Raw genomic sequence first — 18,516 nt, forward strand, 5'->3', positions numbered from 1 at the left:
TTTTAGGACCAACTTGTTCTTTTGGTATCAAAGATATATAAGCAGTTGTCCAAGATGGGGGTATTTTACCCCCTTGTTGAATGTTACAAAATAAGTCTCTAAGTTGTCCCACCATTTCAGCTTGCAAAGTTTTATAATACACTGCAGTCAGACCATCCGTGCCAGGAGCTTTGGCTGTTTTTAACTGTTTAATTGCTGCTGTTATCTCCTCCTCTGTTATGGGATAATTCATTCTTTCCTTTTGTTGATCAGTAATTTTTGTAATTCTCTTATCATTTAAATATTTTTCTATAAGTCCATTCTGCACCTCTTCTTTAGCATATAATTTAGTATAATAATCCACAAAAGCTTCTTTAATTAATTTTTGTTGAAAGATTTCTTTCCCGCCAATATCAATACTATCAATAGTCCGTATACTTTGTTTTTTCCTCAATGTGTAAGCCAACCATCTGCCCGGTTTGTTAGCGTTGCAAAATGTATTATGCTTCGCATATTGTAGGCTTGTTGCAACTTGTTCCGCCATAAGCATTTGAAATTGGTCTTTCAAAAGTTTTATAGCACCTCGAATTCTTTCATCTGTTGGGTTTTTAATAAGTAGCTGTTCTTTATTCTTTATTTCCATTTCCAACTCGATTCTTTTCTTTTGTCGGAACTGTCTGTGTTTAGAGTTCATATAGATAAGTACCCCTCTCATATAAGCTTTACTTGCATCCCAAACAATTTCAATTGGAGTACCTTTATTCAAATTTATTTCAAAAAATTCTTTCAAATGCTTTTTAAGTTCTATTATATTTTTTTCATATCTAAACAAGTTCTCATTTAATCTCCAAGAGCGTCTCTCAACCTTATCCATCTCAATTTCTATCCATACAGGGCTATGGTCAGTCAAGGTTCTTGGAAAAATCTTTGTTCTTTTGGTCTTAACAAGTAGATCATTTGACAACAGGATAAAGTCAATCCTAGAAAAAGATCTATGTCTATCAGAAAAAAAAGTGTAATCCAATACATTTGAATTATGTATTCTCCAAACATCTTTTAATTCCATATCTTCTTTCATATCAAAAAAAGTCTGTGGTAGTCTAATTCTAGACTTTGCCAAGCTCTTTTTATCTAATTTAGAATCAATTACTCCATTCCAGTCTCCCATAATTAAAATAGATCTATAGTCCCATTGCAATATTTTAGTATGTAATATCTTATAAAAATAATCCTGTTGTTGGTTGGGAGCATAAATTCCAATCAAAAGAATTGGTCCATTTGCTGTAAGCAATTCAATTGCTACAAACCTACCATCTTGATCTGCTTCTATAACTTTCGCTATTAATTTTTTATTTACATAAATAACCACACCATTCTTTTTCTGCGAAGTCGAAGATATAAAATGTACTCCTAATTTTGAGTTTATCAAATATTTTTGATCTTGAGTAGTTATATGCGTTTCTTGTAAACATATTATATCATTATTAAATTGTTTCAAATATGTAAATATTTTCTTCCTTTTCTGTGCTGAATTCAACCCATTGACATTCCAAGATAGACACTTAAAGGTCATCGGCCTCTTTCTGGAGCGCGGAGCAATATCTTTGAAGTTCCTCCGAAAGCTTCGATCTCGCTCCTCCCATAGCGCCACTCTCTTGTACGGTACTCTTAACTGCCTTCTTGTCTTGTCTTTCCTGTTGTTGTTGTTGCTGTTGTTTAAATAGCTTAGATTGAGCTCTAGTTATACGTTGATCTTTCACTTCAGCCAACTGAATCAAATCCAAAATTGGAGAAGAATCCAGCAAGGGCTCACTCAAAAAACCTCCTTCTGCACCTTGCACTGTTTCTAATTCCTGCTTAGACTGTTCTTCCAATTGCCTCTCTTCACTCTCCTTAATCTCCAAAACTGTAGATGTACGTGGAGATGGAGTTCTTTCCTTAAGTATAGTACTATAAAAATGTTGTGCCTTCTCCACGGTATTCAACCGATATCCTTCTCCCTTGTATCTAAAAATTATCCCAGCTGGTGCATCCCACCGGAAGGGTATCTGTAAATTTTTCAATTCCTTAACAAGAAAACCAAATTCTTTTCTAGCTTTCAGCATTTTAGGAGGTAATTCTTTAAAAATTTCAAGTCGTGAACCCCCCACTTGTACAGAAGTATGAAAAGATTTTTGCAGGATATGATTTCTAATTTCTCTATCAGTGAAATATATCACCACATCTCTAGGCAGTTGTCTTTGTCTGGCCACCCAAGAGTTGACTCTGTAAATTTTATCTATTTTGTGAAATACCAAATCAGGACTAGCTTGTAAAATCTTAGCCAAGGCTTCAGAGCAAACTTGTCTCAAGTCCTGTCTCTCCTCCTCTCGAATTCCCCGAAGCCGTATAGCAAATTCCATCGCCCGGAATTGTATCATAACAATCTCATCTTCAATTCTCTGCATTTTATTGTCAACTTCATCAATTTTATAATCATTGTCTTTCATCTTGACATTAACTTCTGATTTAAATTCTTCAACTTTAAAATCAACTTTCCCAATAAATTCTACCAGGCCAGACGCCACTTCTGATATTTTTTTGGTCACCTTTTTTTGATTCTGATTCACCATGTCTTTAACTTCATTAATTTCCTGCATAAATTCCTGATGTGATTTTTGAAGTTTATCATCTATCTCCTGTTGGGATTTTTGAAATTTGTCATCCAAAGTTTTAGAAATAAATTCTTTTAAATCTCCCACATCAAATTCTTTTTTCTGAGTTTGTAACTGTTGAGCAGGGGGAGGTTGCTTTTCATGTTTGTGTGTGGGGGATCCCCCCCCTGACGCCTTCCCTTCCTGCTTCTTTGAAGCCATCCTGGCTCGTGATCTAGTTTTTCTGAAAAGGGAGGTTCCTTTTCCTTTCCCTCCTGCACAAAAACTTCTAAAAAAATCCCCCAGATTTAATCAAATAAAGACTGGAATAAAGCAAAGTCCAGTATTAAAAAGGGAGAAATTATTGTTTCTCTTTTAACAAGCAGGGCAACTTTGTAACAACTTGGAAACTTTGTAACAAAACAAGATAACTTCACCAATCCACATTCACTGGCTCGTTAACTCTGAGGCTAGGCGCCATATTTTTTTCTTTTCAAAGCACTTTCACTCACTCGCATTTCTCAAATTGAAAGTCAATAAAGTGCTGATACTTGCGTTTCCAAATTTCAGGATTCAGGTAGTTTCGCTGTTTATTAAAGCCGGTTCTTTCGCTTTAAGTTTCCTGCAGCCGGCTTGTTCTGCAAAAGCAGAATCGTCCCACGTCGCCCGGAGTTTCAGCAGGCTGGAAGGGAGCCACGCCTGTTCTCTCCCCAGAAACTTCCCTGGGGGGTCACAGGGGCTCAACCAGTGCCCTGCGATCTCTCTTCTTCAATCCTTTAGGATCTAGAAGTTTTCGAGCCGCTTCTTCGTTTCGAAGCGGCTCTACAGGCGGCGGGGCTGGCGGAGCTTCAAAGAGCGCCGCCGACGCCGAAGACAAGGAAACCGGAAGCCTAGCAGGTTGCTAGGCTTGACACAGACTATACCAGGGGTGAAATCCAGCAGGTTCTTTTTTTTTTTATTGAAAAAGTTTTTCAAATACAGATTTTTCCCCCTTTTTCCCCCCCTCCTCCCTAATCCCCCCCTCCCCCTCCCCTCCCCCTGTGGCTTCTCCAAAATAAAACCCAAATTAGTAACAGATTATATAATACTTTACCATCCTTTTTACTCCACCCCCCATATGCTGACCCTTTCTTTCTAACAATATTATTATATCCCCCTTATACTATACATTTCAAAGCAACATTCAGCTATAAAATTATATAATAAGTCCTAATTTAACAATTTCTACTCATAATCTATCCATGTCCTCCTCCATAACATCCCTTTTCCTAAACTAAACCATCAATAAGCTAACCTATCTCCACCCACTTTCCTACAAGTCTACCATACATAATATTTTCAATATCTTTGTTCTTCTGCCCACACCACTAAAATATATATATATATTTCCATATATAAATAAAATCCTCAAATAACTTTAAACTTGTAATCCATATGATATCTTCTGTAATGTCTTTCAACTGGATTGTTAATTCCATCACCCATGTTAGGGTAACATCAAATTCTAATTCCAACAGTATGTTTGGTATCTTCAATTACCATCTGCCCCCATCAATAATAAATGTTTTCATATATCAAAAAAACCACCCGAGTGACTTTATATTTATATTCCATATAGTGTCTTTTGTAATGTCTTTCATCTAGATTATTCATTCCAACCACCGTGTTAGGGTAACAACCAGATCTTCTGCATGCCCCAATCCCATAGTTCTCTTCCCTTGTAGCTCAGCATAAACGTAATCCATTTGTCAAAGAGTCCAAAATAGAAAGTTCCAATCCACTCAATTTAAGGCCATCTTCCACATCCCAAAAGTACAGCACTGCAGAGATCTGTCACTCTCCTCAAGATAGTATAAACCAATACTTTGCCTCAGCTATATTTTCATGTATTTAATCGTCTCTTAAGTAACTGGCATTACACTGTTGTTTAGTCTAAAAGTTCTTATTTTTGTAAGACCTGCTTCTTCTCTTCTGAACTTTTTGTGGCTTAGATCTCCATCCTGGTTGCCTTTCTATGAGTTGTATATCAACTGATTGATTTCCATGCTGGTCTGTAACTTGATGAGTCATCACATTAGAATCCAAAGCCGCCTCTCTTGTATTTATAGGTAATCCAACTATAACCTCTGAAGGAGAATCCAAAAGCTGCTCATCCAAAAAGGCCTCTATAACTTCTTGTTTTTCCATTACCTCCACCTCCATCTGCTTAGCCTGGGTTTTAATCTCTTGTTGATTTTGCTTTTCTTTATTCCCCTCATGTGTTATACATGGAGATGTTGAGTTCATTTTAAGAACCTTATAATAAAATTCTTCTGCTTTTTCAACAGTATTTAGTTGATATCTTTCTCCTTGGTATCTCAATATTATTCCAACTGGAACATCCCACCTAAATGGGATTTTTTGTTTCTTTAGCTCAGTCACCAAAAATCCAAAATCCTTCCTATCTTTTAACATCTTGGGCGGCAGCTCTTTAAATATCCAAATCTTCCTTCCATACATTTCAAGAGTGGAGTTAAAAGACTTTTGCACAATATCATTTCTTATTCCTTTATCGGTAAAGTAAATCACCACATCTCTAGGCAACTGCCTTTGCTTTGCCAGCCAAGAATTTGCTCTGTAGGCCTTGTCAATCTTACAGGATATCTCTTCAGGACTAACCTTTAAAATCCCAGCCAGAACTTCAGCAAACATCTTTCTCAAATCTTCTTTTTTATTTTCCTGTATTCCCCTAATTCTGACCGCAAATTCCATAAATCTGAATTGCATCATTGTGACTTCATTTTCAATCCTTTGTTTTATATTATCTGCATTGTAAGTCTTGTTGTCAGCTTCCTTTATTTTTGACTCTACTTCTGAGCTATTTTCTTGAATCATTGTTAAATCATTTTCAATTCTTTGTATTTTATTATCCAAATTATAAATCTTATGATCAACTTCCTTCATTTTAGACTCTATTTCTAAATTAATCTCTTTATCCATCTTTATCATTGCATCTAAGAAATTTATCATATGTTGCTTGAATTTATCATACTTTTGTTGAACCAACTCTTTAATTTCCTGTCTAAATTTTTCAAGGGTTCTGGTTCACAATCTCATCATGTCTTGCCATCTCCTCCTGAACAAATTGTGTTAGATCTTTCCTCTGGATCTGCAAGCTCAAAACTTGTTCATGTGGTTTATAAATGGAGGAGCCCCCCCCCCCACGGCTTGGTTGTCTGGCTTTGTCAGTTTTAACACCATCCTGCCACACAAGCAGATTTTTTTTCCCTTTAAAGAAGAAAACTTCTCTTCAAACAATATCAATATTAAGTCTCTAAGAAGGAAGAAGCATGAAATATAAATTTTTCTCTTCACTTCTAGCCAGCGCTGTTGTCTCAATTACTTTGTAACATATTGAACTAGTCAAACGGAAGGACTTTCGCTTTCGGCTCTCTTCTCAAGCCTCAGCCAGTCGCCATTTTAAACTTTCTTTTTTTTCCCCTTCTTCCCCTTCTTCCACTCTTCTTTATTTTTAAAGTCAATCTTAGGGTTATTGGAAATACTTGCAGTTTAGGGTCCCAAGTCCGGATTTCATCCTGCTTGTTAAGAGAATCTGTTTGTTTTCGTTAGATGGTCTGGTCCCATCGCCTGGCTCTGCAAGCGCAGACTTCTCCCGAAGCCCGGAGCAGCGGCGAGGGAAAATAGGGAGCCTCATCCTGCTTCCTCCCCAGAGACAAAAAAAGAATTTTGGGGACTTCGCAGAGGGATCTACCTGCCCTCACCGGCTCTGTCTCTCGTTTCCTTACGGAAACGGAGTTTTTCGAGCCGCCTTTCAGCTGTAAAGGCGGCTCTTTACGGGCGACGGGGCTGGCAGTCTCAAGGGACCGTCTGGCAGCGACGGAAGCCAGACCAGAAGCCTCCGAAATCCAGCAGGTTGACGGGTTCTGTAGAACTGGTAGCAAAAATTTTGAGCAGTTCGGAGAACCGGTAGCAGAAATTTTGAGTAGTTCGGAGAACCGGTAGTGGAAATTTTGAGCAGTTCGGAGAACCAGTAGCGGAAATTTTGAGTAGTTCAGAGAACCGGCAAATACCACCTCTGGCTGGCCCCAGAGTGGGTGGGAATGGAGATTTTGCAATATCCTTCCCCTGCCACGCCCTCCAAGCCATGCCATGCCCACCAAGCCACACCCACAGAACCAGTAGTAAAACAAATTGGATTTCACCACTGGACTATACATAAATAAAGAACAAACCACTTTCAGCACTGAAGATGTTACCTAGTTGGATAATGAAGCATCTATCAGAAAACAACCAGAGAGCACCAAAGACTCCACTTTTCAATCCTCAGACACAAGTATTTGCTTCTATTGGATTCCATCTTTCATCTTCTAATTAAAGGATTATACTGACATTTGCTTCTTGATTTTGATTTGCTCTCCCCCCCCCCTTTGTTGTGTGATTCCTGGAATATGGGGCAGCAACAGGCTTTCTCAGTTACAGAATAGAATATAATTCTTTATTGGCCAAGTGTGATTGGACACACAAGGAATTTGTCTTTGGTTATAGCCCCCACTGTATGCAACATTGTCCTCCTTCAAGTTTGAATGGCTCCTCCTCTACAGGTATTTGAAAAGTCCGAGCAACATTGTTCTTGTGAGTGTTTTTTTCTGGTGAGTGTTTGTTCCTTAGCTAAATTAAACAGTGGTTTAATTTAATCTGCCATCGGGAAGGAGATGTAGAAGTATAGCCAGCTGCACAAAGAGGCTGAAGAATAGTTTTTATCCGTAGGTTGTCAGACTCTTGAATGAGAAATAACATCATAACTATGTAGTATGATGGACTGCAGGGCCGGTGCAATGTGTAACACTGGGGCAATAGGACTGGGTGTTTTGTTAATATGATTTATTTGGTTAGGGATTTTCTGTCTTCACTTTGAGTTGTATTCTGTTGTGGGGGGTGCACTGAGGGAGCTCAACCAATCTCATTGTACATATGTTGTGCACTAACAATAAAGATTTGAATTGAATTTGAATTGATTTGAATTGAATTGGCTTGGATACATTTTTGACTGTTGATGTTCATTTTATGTAGGTGTGTGTGTGTGTGTGTGTGTATACATAATACATATACATATACAGTGGTGGGTTGCTCCCAGTTCGGTCCGGTTCTATAGAACCGGTAGTAAAACCAGCGGGAGGTTCTGCCCACCCACCACAACGTCATCATGGTTAATTTGTGCATGCACAGAATCCCCATGCCTCAATCTGATCCCATGCCATGAAGCACTTTAAAAATCAGAAACAGCACCTTGTATTGGACTCAGAAGCAAACTGACAACTAAGACAACTCATGGAACAGAGGTGTAATGTCCATTCCAGTTGCCTACACCACTGCATTTTGTATCAGTTGAATCTTCAAAACGCTCTTCAAGGGCAACTCCAAGTAAAGTGTAAAGTTTTCTCCCATAGATTTCCTGTCAGTGGTTCCAGAGGCATAATCCAATTCAAGCTTTGGCAACCCTCTTGCTCCAACCAGCCATCAGGGTATGCAACAGACTAGCAGGAACAATCCTCAGCCCCCTCTGAAGCCCAACAGGTCCACCCAATTGAAAAAAAGGTACAAGATGAGATGGTAAAGATCATCCTGCAGGAGTAAAATGATTCAAATCAAGTCATATCATTTATTATTGCAGTCTAAGACCAACATACTATATATACACAATAAATAATTAAATTAAATTAAATTAAATTAATTAAATTAATTAAATTAAATTAATTAAATTAAATTAAATTAAATAATTAAATTAAATTAAATTAAATTATTAAATTAAATAATTAAATTAAATTAAATTAATTAAATTAAATTGCAGCAAGGTGGATAGACTCAATTACAATTATGATCACTGCACCATTGGAAGAAGATCCAGGTTAGGGACAGCTAATTATGGAGAAAATCCACTTATGTGGTCACTAAGAATAGACAACAACTTGATGTCATAGAATCAATCTTTCAAACTAGAAGAATACTAGTGCAGATTAGAAGCCAAAGTGCTGAAAGTGTACAATAAAAAGCTATACAAAACAGAAAAACATGAAACTTCTCAAAACAACTGAATACATAAAAATCACGTGCCATAAAATAGCTTAAATTAGTGCTAAATTAAAGGGAGAAAATAGCTAATAAGCACTAAGAGTCATCTAATTAAAAAATAGAAATTAAGAATTATAGTTTAAAATTTAGAATTAAAAGGTTGGGATAAAAATAGCTGTTTCAGATTGCTCTTAAAATGTTTATGAGCCCCCACATTTCTCTAAGACAAACAGGGTGGTCATACATGCATATACGTATGTATACCTAACACCATTTCAGACCCTGAATAAATATGTAAGGCTATGAAGCCTGGAACTTTATCAACATCCTGAAGTTGGCACAGCATTAACTACAAGCTACATGAATGTAAATTAGCTATCTAGCTGGGCCAGAATCCATCCTATTTTTTATGATGCACAAAATTTTGCAATGCTCTACATTGTCATTTGAAAGGAATCAAGAAGTATGCAAATAGCAGCCAGGACACTTGTGCAAAAACCTAGTAATGAGATCGCCATGAGTATCTCGGTAAAATGAGAAGTAGAGGAGGACATGTGTTAGAGTTTCAACCTGCCCAGTGGCATATGGACACTATCTCTCTACCAAAGGGAATTTCTTATATTTGCTTTCAAGAATAACCAAGCCAAAATAAAAGCCCTTCTGTGGCTTGACACAATTGTTATAGACAAGGAAGTGGGGGAGGGAGACCATCTACTGAAGTACTTCGAGGATAAAGTAGTTTGGGAAACTATACAAATCTTTTGATCTGTGTCCATTATGCATTATATAACATTTTGCCTAATCATATCCCGTAAGAGATGCAGTGGCTCAGTGGCTAAGGTGCTGAGCTTGTCGATTGAAAGGTCGGTAGTTCAGCAGTTTGAATCCCTAGTGCCACGTAATAGGGTGAGCTCCCATTACTTGTCCCAGCTTCTGCCAACCTAGCAGTTCAAAAGCACATAAAAATAAAACATAAAAGCAGTTCAAAAGCACATAAAAAGCAAGTAGAAAAATAGGGACCACCTTTGGTGGGAAGGTAACAACGTTCCATGCGCCTTTGGCATTTAGTCATGCTGGCCACATGAACACGGAGACGTCTTCGGACAGCACTGGTTCTTCGGCTTTGAAACGGAGATGAGCACTACCCCCTAGAGTCGGGAATGACTAGCACATATGTGTGAGGGGAACCTTTACTTTTACCTTTATCCCATAGTCAGTGAAGAGAAAAAAAAATCCAGAGCTAAGATCTTATTCCATGGAAGACTGGCAATTGCCCTGCAAAGTCAGAGGAGGCCAAGCTATTAGGGTATACAGGTAAAGGTTTCCCTTATCCAGTAATGTCCAACTCTAGGGGGCAGTGCTCACCTCTGTTTCTTAGCTGAGGGAGCCAGCGTTGTTCTGTGATCATGTAGCCAGCATGGAACACTATTGCCTTCCCACCAAAGTAGTACCCATTTATCTGCTGTCATTTCTATGCTTTTGAGCTGCTAGGTAGGCAGGAGCTAGGGCAGATGATGGGAGCTCACCCCATCATACGGTGCTCAGGTTTTGAATCTGGGCTGTCAGCTTTCCAGCTGATAAACTCATAGTTTTTAATGGCTGAACCATCGCACCCTTTTTAAGGTATAGAGCCAGTAGTGGACAATAGCCATCCAAACTCTGGTTTCCTGTATCAAGACATAGGATACCATAAGAGATCCATTGTTGTGGTTGAAAGGGAGAGAAAAACCTGACCATAGAGGAGCTGGGCTAAAGGCTTGGTTTCAAATACTTGAAGCTCTACTGGGATATGTGTGTGAGAACAAAAAAAGGAGAAATTGAGACTAGAACTTCAGAATAAGAGAGAAGCTCCTCCGTGCAATCTGAGCGAAGTGATTAGTGTGGACCTTTCTGGAAGCAGAGGCAGAGACCAGAAGTTTTAAGGATCTCACAGGTTTGCCTTTGGTAAATTATACTAATGTTTTGTAATTGGAATTGTCCACCATAGATGAAATTGTGGAAGAGTTTGCAATAGCAATAGCACTTAGATTTATATACCGTTTCACAGTGCTTTACAGCACTCTCTGTAAAGAGCGGTTTACAGAGTCAGCATATTACCCTCAACAATCTGGGTTCTCATTTTACCAACCTCGAAAGGATGGAAAGCTGAGTCAACCTTGAGCCAGTGAGACTCAAACTGCCAAACTGCTGGCAGCCAGCAGAAGTAGCTTGCAGTACTGCATTCTAACCACTGCACCACCACGGCTACTACTATTATTATAAGTTACATACTGTTGAATCTCTAAATATTCTAACCATCATCCCAAAGCTTGAGACTGTTACATTAATCAGTAGTTCATAGTTTAGTGTGATGTATGAACCTAGCAAATTAGTATAATTTAAAAATATTTCTAAGATAGACGGATTGTGGAAAGTTGGAAAATGAATATTTTGGCTAATTTTTTCATCTGTAAAATAGGAGAAATAAATTCCTCCCTCACAGCAATATTATAAAGTTGAAAATGACAAAGATAGTAAAATACATTGTAGGTTAAACATGTATATATTTATAGCAGGAAATGCTAGATTCAGTAGCTTCAGAAGATGATAATTCAAACCAAACACGAAGAACTGTAGACTCCATTTGTGTTACATAATTACAAATTGTAAAAGAATAAGCTGTCTGCATATGTGAGGTTGTTTACTGAGAAACTGTTGATCCAAAAAGAAAGCACAATTAGGCTCATACAGATATTGTCCTGTCAAAAATCAAAATCAACTGTGTTTTTCTTTCAGCAGTATGATTCCTAATTGCAAAGTTATAAAAGAACACAATCCTAAACTATCATAAGACAGAAACCAGACTTCAGTGCTCAAGATAGACACATATTTTTCTTCAATCAAAGTAGATAATGTTTTTTGTTTTGTATCAACTCTCAAATAACTATTTTTATCTTAATAATTTCAGGATATAAAGAGTTTTCTGCTTCTAAAGCTAGTTTTTATTTGTTCAGTTGTTCGACCACTTCCAATCTTCATCAGCTGATGGAAGTTGTTTTACAGAACTATTTGGCAGTAACTGTTTCTTAGAGTTCCTGTAAATTCATGCTAGTGTCATCAGTGATGGTACCTAGATATCTTGTCTTCCATGAACTTCTTTTTCAATTACTTTCAATTTTTCCAAATATCAAGTTCTTTTCCAGTAACTATTACCTTGACATTATATATCTAAAATAGATCCATTGTTACTGCTTCCAGTGAGCAATCTGGTTAAATTTAGCAGGTTTTTTTTTTCTTCTCTCAGTCCAGGATGTTATCAACAGTTTTCTCTAGCATCCTAGTGTATCTTTGACAGCTATTATATTACAGTTGGAAAAATCATGGCTTTGACAATATGTCCTATTGTTGTTGATGTCTCTGGAGTTTAATATGTTGTCTATTGTCATAGCCTTTCTACCAAATATCAACTCTTTCATTTTGTCTGCACATTTTGTTAGGCTTAAGAAAGTCAAGTCTGTTAGTATTTCCCCTTTTTTCTCTATTTGTATTCAGTTGATATAATCTTAGACTTTGTTTTTAATATTGAGCAGTAGATTGGCTTTTGCATTCTTTCCTTTCACTTTCAGGAAGACATTTTAAGTCTTCCTCAGTTCCGACCATGAAACTAGTATTCATACTAAAGCTGAGATTGCTAATATTTCTTCCAGCAATTTTAATTCTGATTTATATTTCTTCTAGCTAATTTTTTTTGTATCTCAGGTAAATAAGAAGACAACATGTAAATTTGTGAGGGGGCAGAATGGCTCAAATGTTAAAGATGCTGAACTTATCAGCTGGAAAGCTGATAACTCAGGTTCAAGCACAATGGGGTGAGCTTCTATTACTTGCTCCAGCCCCTGCCAACCTAACAGTTCAAATGCATGCAAATGTGAGTAGATAAATAGGTATCACTTCAGTGAGAAGGTAACAGCATTCTATGTGCCTCAGCATATAGTCATGCCAGCCAGTGGTGACATTCAAATTTTTTCCCTACTGGTTCTGTGGGTGTGGCTTGGTGGGGGGTCCTGTGACTGAGTGGGCATGGCCAACTCAATGTCACTCACAGCCACCCCCACTCACATGACACCCCCCACCAAGCCACGCCCACAGAACCCGGTAGGAAAAAATGTGTGTATGAGCACAAGAAGGGCTCATAGTGAATGCTGTGACAGACAGAATCCGAACCTTTCTCCCTCCATTCACAGCGAAGCTGCTACTCCCTTTATGTTATCCCCCCTGGCCTCCTCACTCCCAGAGGTCGAAGTACCTAAAAGGGACAGGCTCCAACAGCTCCACTGTAAATGGAGGGAGAAAAGGTGATCGCACGCAAAGCGCATGCACAAAGAGAACTGGTGGTCATGCCGGTTGGAACCCACCACCTGAACACTACCTCCGAGAGTCGGACATGACCGGACAGGGGAAACCATTATCTTTTATGTAAACTTGCTACACTTCTTTTCCAATGCTGAACTATTTAGCTCCATATTCTACAGTGAGTGTTGTGTCTTGCTAATCATGCAAATTCTTCAATGGCCCACATTTTAAGGAACTGTTCATAATTTACTGTAATTTACATAGACAGGCCTTTGTCTAATCAGTAAAATATTTTTTTGATTTTTTGTGGCACAACTCTTAAGTCTTTTTCTTCATTTATTAAAAAATTGTCCATATTCTACTTCTCTATATCATTGCAATATACAGTTGGATCACAATAACACCTGTTGGTTTGCCTTGAATTCAAATTGAGATTATTTTATTGTGAGTTGGTTTGGGCTCAGTTGGGTTGGGTTGGGTCTGATCTGATCAGCTTGGACTTGGCTTGGCTTGTTTTTATCCCAGCACCAACTTTAACACTGTTAGTTATACATTTCATTTCATTTTATTATTTTATTATTTTATTTTATTTTAATATTTTATTTTATTTTATTTTGTCTTGACATTTATATTCTGATAATATTGCTTGGTTCATGATGATTGATAGATAGATGGATGGATGGATGGATGGATAGATGGATAGATAAGACCAACTACAGGGAAAAATGAGAATCAAACTTTCCTTTTTGTTCCTTATTATTGGGTAATATTCTAATAGTTATGACTAGATAATAGAACCATATACCTATAGAAAAATGGACCACGTTTGTTTCAAATGCTATTTTCTAAGAACCAAATTAAAAGTATTTAAAATAAAGCCACAGTATTAAATATCCAAAATATTTTATTATATGTTCTAATGTTATAAAGAAGAGAAAGCAGTCAGCAGAACTAAAGGTAGGTCAACTCTATCTACCTATCTCTTCTGGGACGTTGTCAGAAGGGGGAAAAGCCTCCTCTTTCCTTATAAAACTCTTTGAATAAATAGGAGATTGCCTCAGAGGAAAACTGAAGCTTGGGAGTTGGAGATATTTTCATTGAGCATTTGGCAGGTAAAAGATTAATCAGTTTGTACTCCCATCCACCCACCTTCTTTCTGCAAAAGAAAACAAGATGCAACTACAGCCTTCATATTAGCATAACTTAGAGACCCTATTTTCAGATCACATTAATATCCATGTATGTGATTAATTATAAGCAAAGAACCATTATGAATTCTAAAAAAGCAAAATCATTCTAGTTCAGAGGGGGAAAGTACATGGTGTGATGGTGTGGGTTTTTGATATTATTATGAGGGCAGCTGTATTACTTTCTTTTTAATAAGAAAAAAAATCAAACTGTAATTTTTCACTTTTGTAAGTATATAATTGCTTTCCAGCTTCTCAGTATATTTATCTCTTGTGTACTTTCTGGGTTTTCTGCTAGGCTGAACAACAATTTTAAGATCAGCAAACAATAGCTTGGATGCTCTGTTTTGTTTTATTTTTTTTTCCTTTTTAAAATGTAAATGTAAAAGCAACTGATTGTATATGATAGTTGCCTGAGCTGCAGAAGCTCTTACTTTGAATTTCCTTGGCAGCTCAAGTTACTGTTCAATGGTCTGGTGAGCCATTGGTCTGGTAATCTTAGCAATTCATAACCATAAGTTTAATGTTCAACGCAAAGGAGAAGAAATATCTTCAAATACCTAATGTTGAGGGAGGGGAGTGGTGGACGTTGTTGATGAATATCAAATTTACCATCTTGCATGTTATTAAAGGTGGGAAAGATACATGTAGTATATAACATGGATTCTAGCTACATCAACTCATCAAACTTGCAATGGATCAAAAATCTGAACACATAACTTTTTTGTTGTGGCTGTGAATTCTTGGGGCCATTTTGTGATGATAAAGCACAAGGGAACTCAAATTTCAACCTTTTCTTTTATACGAAGTTAACTTGACTGTTCACTTTCAGGCTTTTTAAGGCTCTGCTGTATACAGGCAACCATTTCCATAAGTCCATTAACCATCACAGAAAGATAATTTTCTATGAGTTCCACTTTCAAATGATAGACAAATAACAGAAACATTCAACATTGGACATTGGTGGCAGAAATAGCTAATAACACCTAAGTAGATTCAGTTGCTATTTACTATTATTATATTTAATGAGAAGCTTGAGCAGAGCTTTGTTTGATTTCTAAGGTATCCTTATGTTTTCGATGTGTTGGAGATATTCTTTTGGGGAAGGAAGTTGAAAAGTCCATCAGTAGAAATTGCCAAACTGCCAGTTATTATCATTGAATTGGCTTCTGAGTTGGGTTATGAGCCAATTCAGATTTGTATGCACTTTGCGTTTTACAGTTATGAAATCACTGTTCTATACTAATCAGAGATCATCTGGAACTTCATAGAATAGAAGAGGTCACTAAAGATTGACAATGATACAGAGAATAACTTAGGTTAGAAATTGCTAAAGAAAATATATAGTTAGGAAAGGAAAAAAAGACATGGGATATGCTTTCAAACACTTGTGCAATTTTATGCAGAAGACATTCCTTATCTGCTGCTGAACAGAATGATTCTAAATTTGTTTATTTACTCTAATCCTAAATTAATTTATATATGATTTATATAGCTACCCATCTAAGACAAGTGACTCTATGTGGCTTACAAAGATTAAAATACAGAAAAGCCATCATACATAACACCCTGGTGCCTAAGAATAAATATTAAATCCACTCTCAAACATCTCCAATTTAATAAAACAGTGTAAATTTGAATTGAGCATTCATGAAACTTCTGATTAGCAATATCCAGATCATCACTATGCAATTAGACAAGAACCATAATGCAATTTTGCACAATATTGAGATAATATTTATTATTATTATTAGTTGCATAATCAGCCAGATGTTTAGACTGGATTTGGCATTTCTATCTATCAAGTCCTTCCCAAACACCTGGAATATGCAGATGTTGTTGCTTATGGGTGTTAAAAGTATTGTTGCAGGATGTAAACTGTTCCAAGTAAAGCTGCCTTTTGCAACTGATGGTGATTTTGTCAGTACTGGTGGTATTTATTATTATGGTTGGTCTCACAGTCAGCCAGATGTTTAGATTGGATTTGGCATTTTGATCCATCTATTGAGTCCTTCCCAAGGACCTGGGATAGACAGGGAATATTATGATGATGATTGGTCCTCCAGATAATCAGATGTTTAGACAGAATTTTGAATTTTTATCCACCTGTTTTTACATCCACAAAAATATGACATCACAGCTGCCAATTCTTTAGCTGGTGTTGGCCTTCATACTCATCAAGTTCTTCCCAAGAACCTTGGATTTCATAATTTTTAAGCATAATATATGTGCATATTCAAGCACTGTGGCTTTTTCAATTGACAGGTGGAAATTTTGTCAACGCACAGATTTTCTAAGTACTGTCCGAGATTTTTGGTATGACACCCAGTGTGCAAATATTATTATCCAGTAGCTTTTGGAATTCCAGGTCATCTATTGACAAAGGTCTACAAGATTCAGGACAGCTGGTTGAGCAATCAAAACCAGCAGATGTAGGACCACTGGAAGAAAAGATGCTTTACCTGTTGCAAATATTCAACAATTGAAAAAAAAAAGAAAAGAAATAATGATCTGTTATTATAAATCAAACCCAATGAGAAGAGGATATCTGAAATTAATTTTGTGTAGCATACTGTGGTCTAGAAAAGAATAGAAAAATTTAGAAATTTTTAAAACCATTTTTAATAGTGCATTGGGAATATTGTAATTCTGAATTTCCTGAAGGAATTAAACATGATGTCTTCAAGACCCCATCAAAATATATGTTTACAAAATACTTTTTGTATTTTAATACTTGTATTAAACTTGGTGATCAAATGAGGCAGAACAGATAACTGTTTGCCACAGAAGCCAGTTGAAATAAAACAAAGACTATTCCTTCCAAACTGATCAGAGAGAGGACTCTGGATTAGAGGACACCTTTCTGGAAAGAAGATCTACTCCCACGTTGTGCATAGATGTAATTCAGTGTAGACAATATTCTGCCTTTCTTACTTTGAAACTGATTGTAATAACGTGTAATCATATATTTATTTGTCTCTTCCTAACAGATCTTGAAAATTTCAAAACCAGGACGAGGAGTACAGTTTCAGTCAGACAAGGACAGGGAATGGTGTTGCTTTGTGGACCTCCACCACATTCCGGAGGTGAGAAACCAAATTGTTTTGGATCTAAACTGTTCAAGCTTTTCAAAAGCAAAGCGTGTAAATCCATATAGTAATTCTGTGTATTAATCACGTTGCAGTTAAGGCTTATTTAAAGGAATAAGCTTTACTTATCTGTAAATCATGTCCTCATATTGACGTTGGTTCAGTAGAATAAGGTTGAGAAGGTTTGGATTCAAATGTTGGCAGATCTCAGCAGGCATCTTAACTTGTATGAAACAGATGGTTAGTTCAATAATATGCATTATTTATATGAGCATAGTGTTTTATATTAATGTAAACATTGTGTTTTATTATATTATATGAATCTAGCTCTTAAATCATGATAAATGTACTATTCTTAGGCATACAAATCTTTAATTTTATTAAGTGATGCTCAGTAATAATATCAATTCACATTTCTAGCATTTTGACCATTGCTATTTATTTGGCCAAATGTAGACACAGAAGGAATTTGTCTACAGTTCAGAAGCTTTCAGTGTACATGCAAAGCAAGAGAAAAATGATGATGATGATGATGATGATGATGATGATAATAATAATAATAATAATAATAATAATAATAATAATAATACCAATAAGAAGAGGGAGTGAAAAAGATAAGAATAAATAATAGTGTTACAGTCATACTACATAGGTAAATAGATTGTGAGAATTAGGTGTTCAGCAGAGTGAAAAACTGATCCTGTTTCTAGTTTTTTGGGCCTGTAATTATCTATATAAAGAAATCATATCTTATCCCAATAGCTTTAGTTCATAACATTATGTACAATGGTGAATACAAGTTATAACTTAATATTATTTAATGTTTCTTTGAATCTTAAATACAGCTTCATTAATATTTTTTTTAAAAAATAATCTTATTCTGAGGAACTGATAATCATGCATTGTATAAAATTGTTCATTGTCTTCTGTGGAGACAGGATACATACCAAACTTTGCTTTTTAACTGGGGCCAGAATCAGCGATAAAGTTGCTTCAGAAGACACTTCAGAAGAATTAGAAGCAGTTTTTAAAAAGAGTTGGCATAGGAATAGATGGCAAAAAGAACAGGATAAAATGAGCAGTAATTTTCTACAAAGAACATTTTGTTCTAATATGATTCCTATTTTTGTAAAGGATTCTCAGAACTATGTTGTTAAAATAGCTTTTTAAGGTCTGTGTTAATAATATATGGTTGTCTACTGGAAATATTGCTTCCACATTCTTGGG

At 36.5% G+C, this 18,516-nt stretch overlaps 1 protein-coding gene across 1 annotated transcript in view; it reads left to right on the plus strand.

The window, feature by feature from the left end:
• The window catches only part of LOC139312246 (contactin-4-like), a 248,694-nt gene that overhangs the window by 51,886 nt on the left and 178,292 nt on the right, over positions 1-18,516 (plus strand). The window contains exon 2 of the mRNA XM_070936863.1: positions 17,191-17,286. Coding sequence (XP_070792964.1) covers positions 17,191-17,286 — 96 coding nt within the window. The remainder of the gene's footprint in view (positions 1-17,190; positions 17,287-18,516) is intronic.

The sequence above is a fragment of the Pituophis catenifer genome, unplaced genomic scaffold (genome assembly GCF_029215685.1).
Source record: "Pituophis catenifer annectens isolate HBS135680 unplaced genomic scaffold, rPitCat1.0.hap2 SCAF_2, whole genome shotgun sequence".
NCBI classification, from domain to species: Eukaryota; Metazoa; Chordata; class Lepidosauria; order Squamata; family Colubridae; genus Pituophis; species Pituophis catenifer.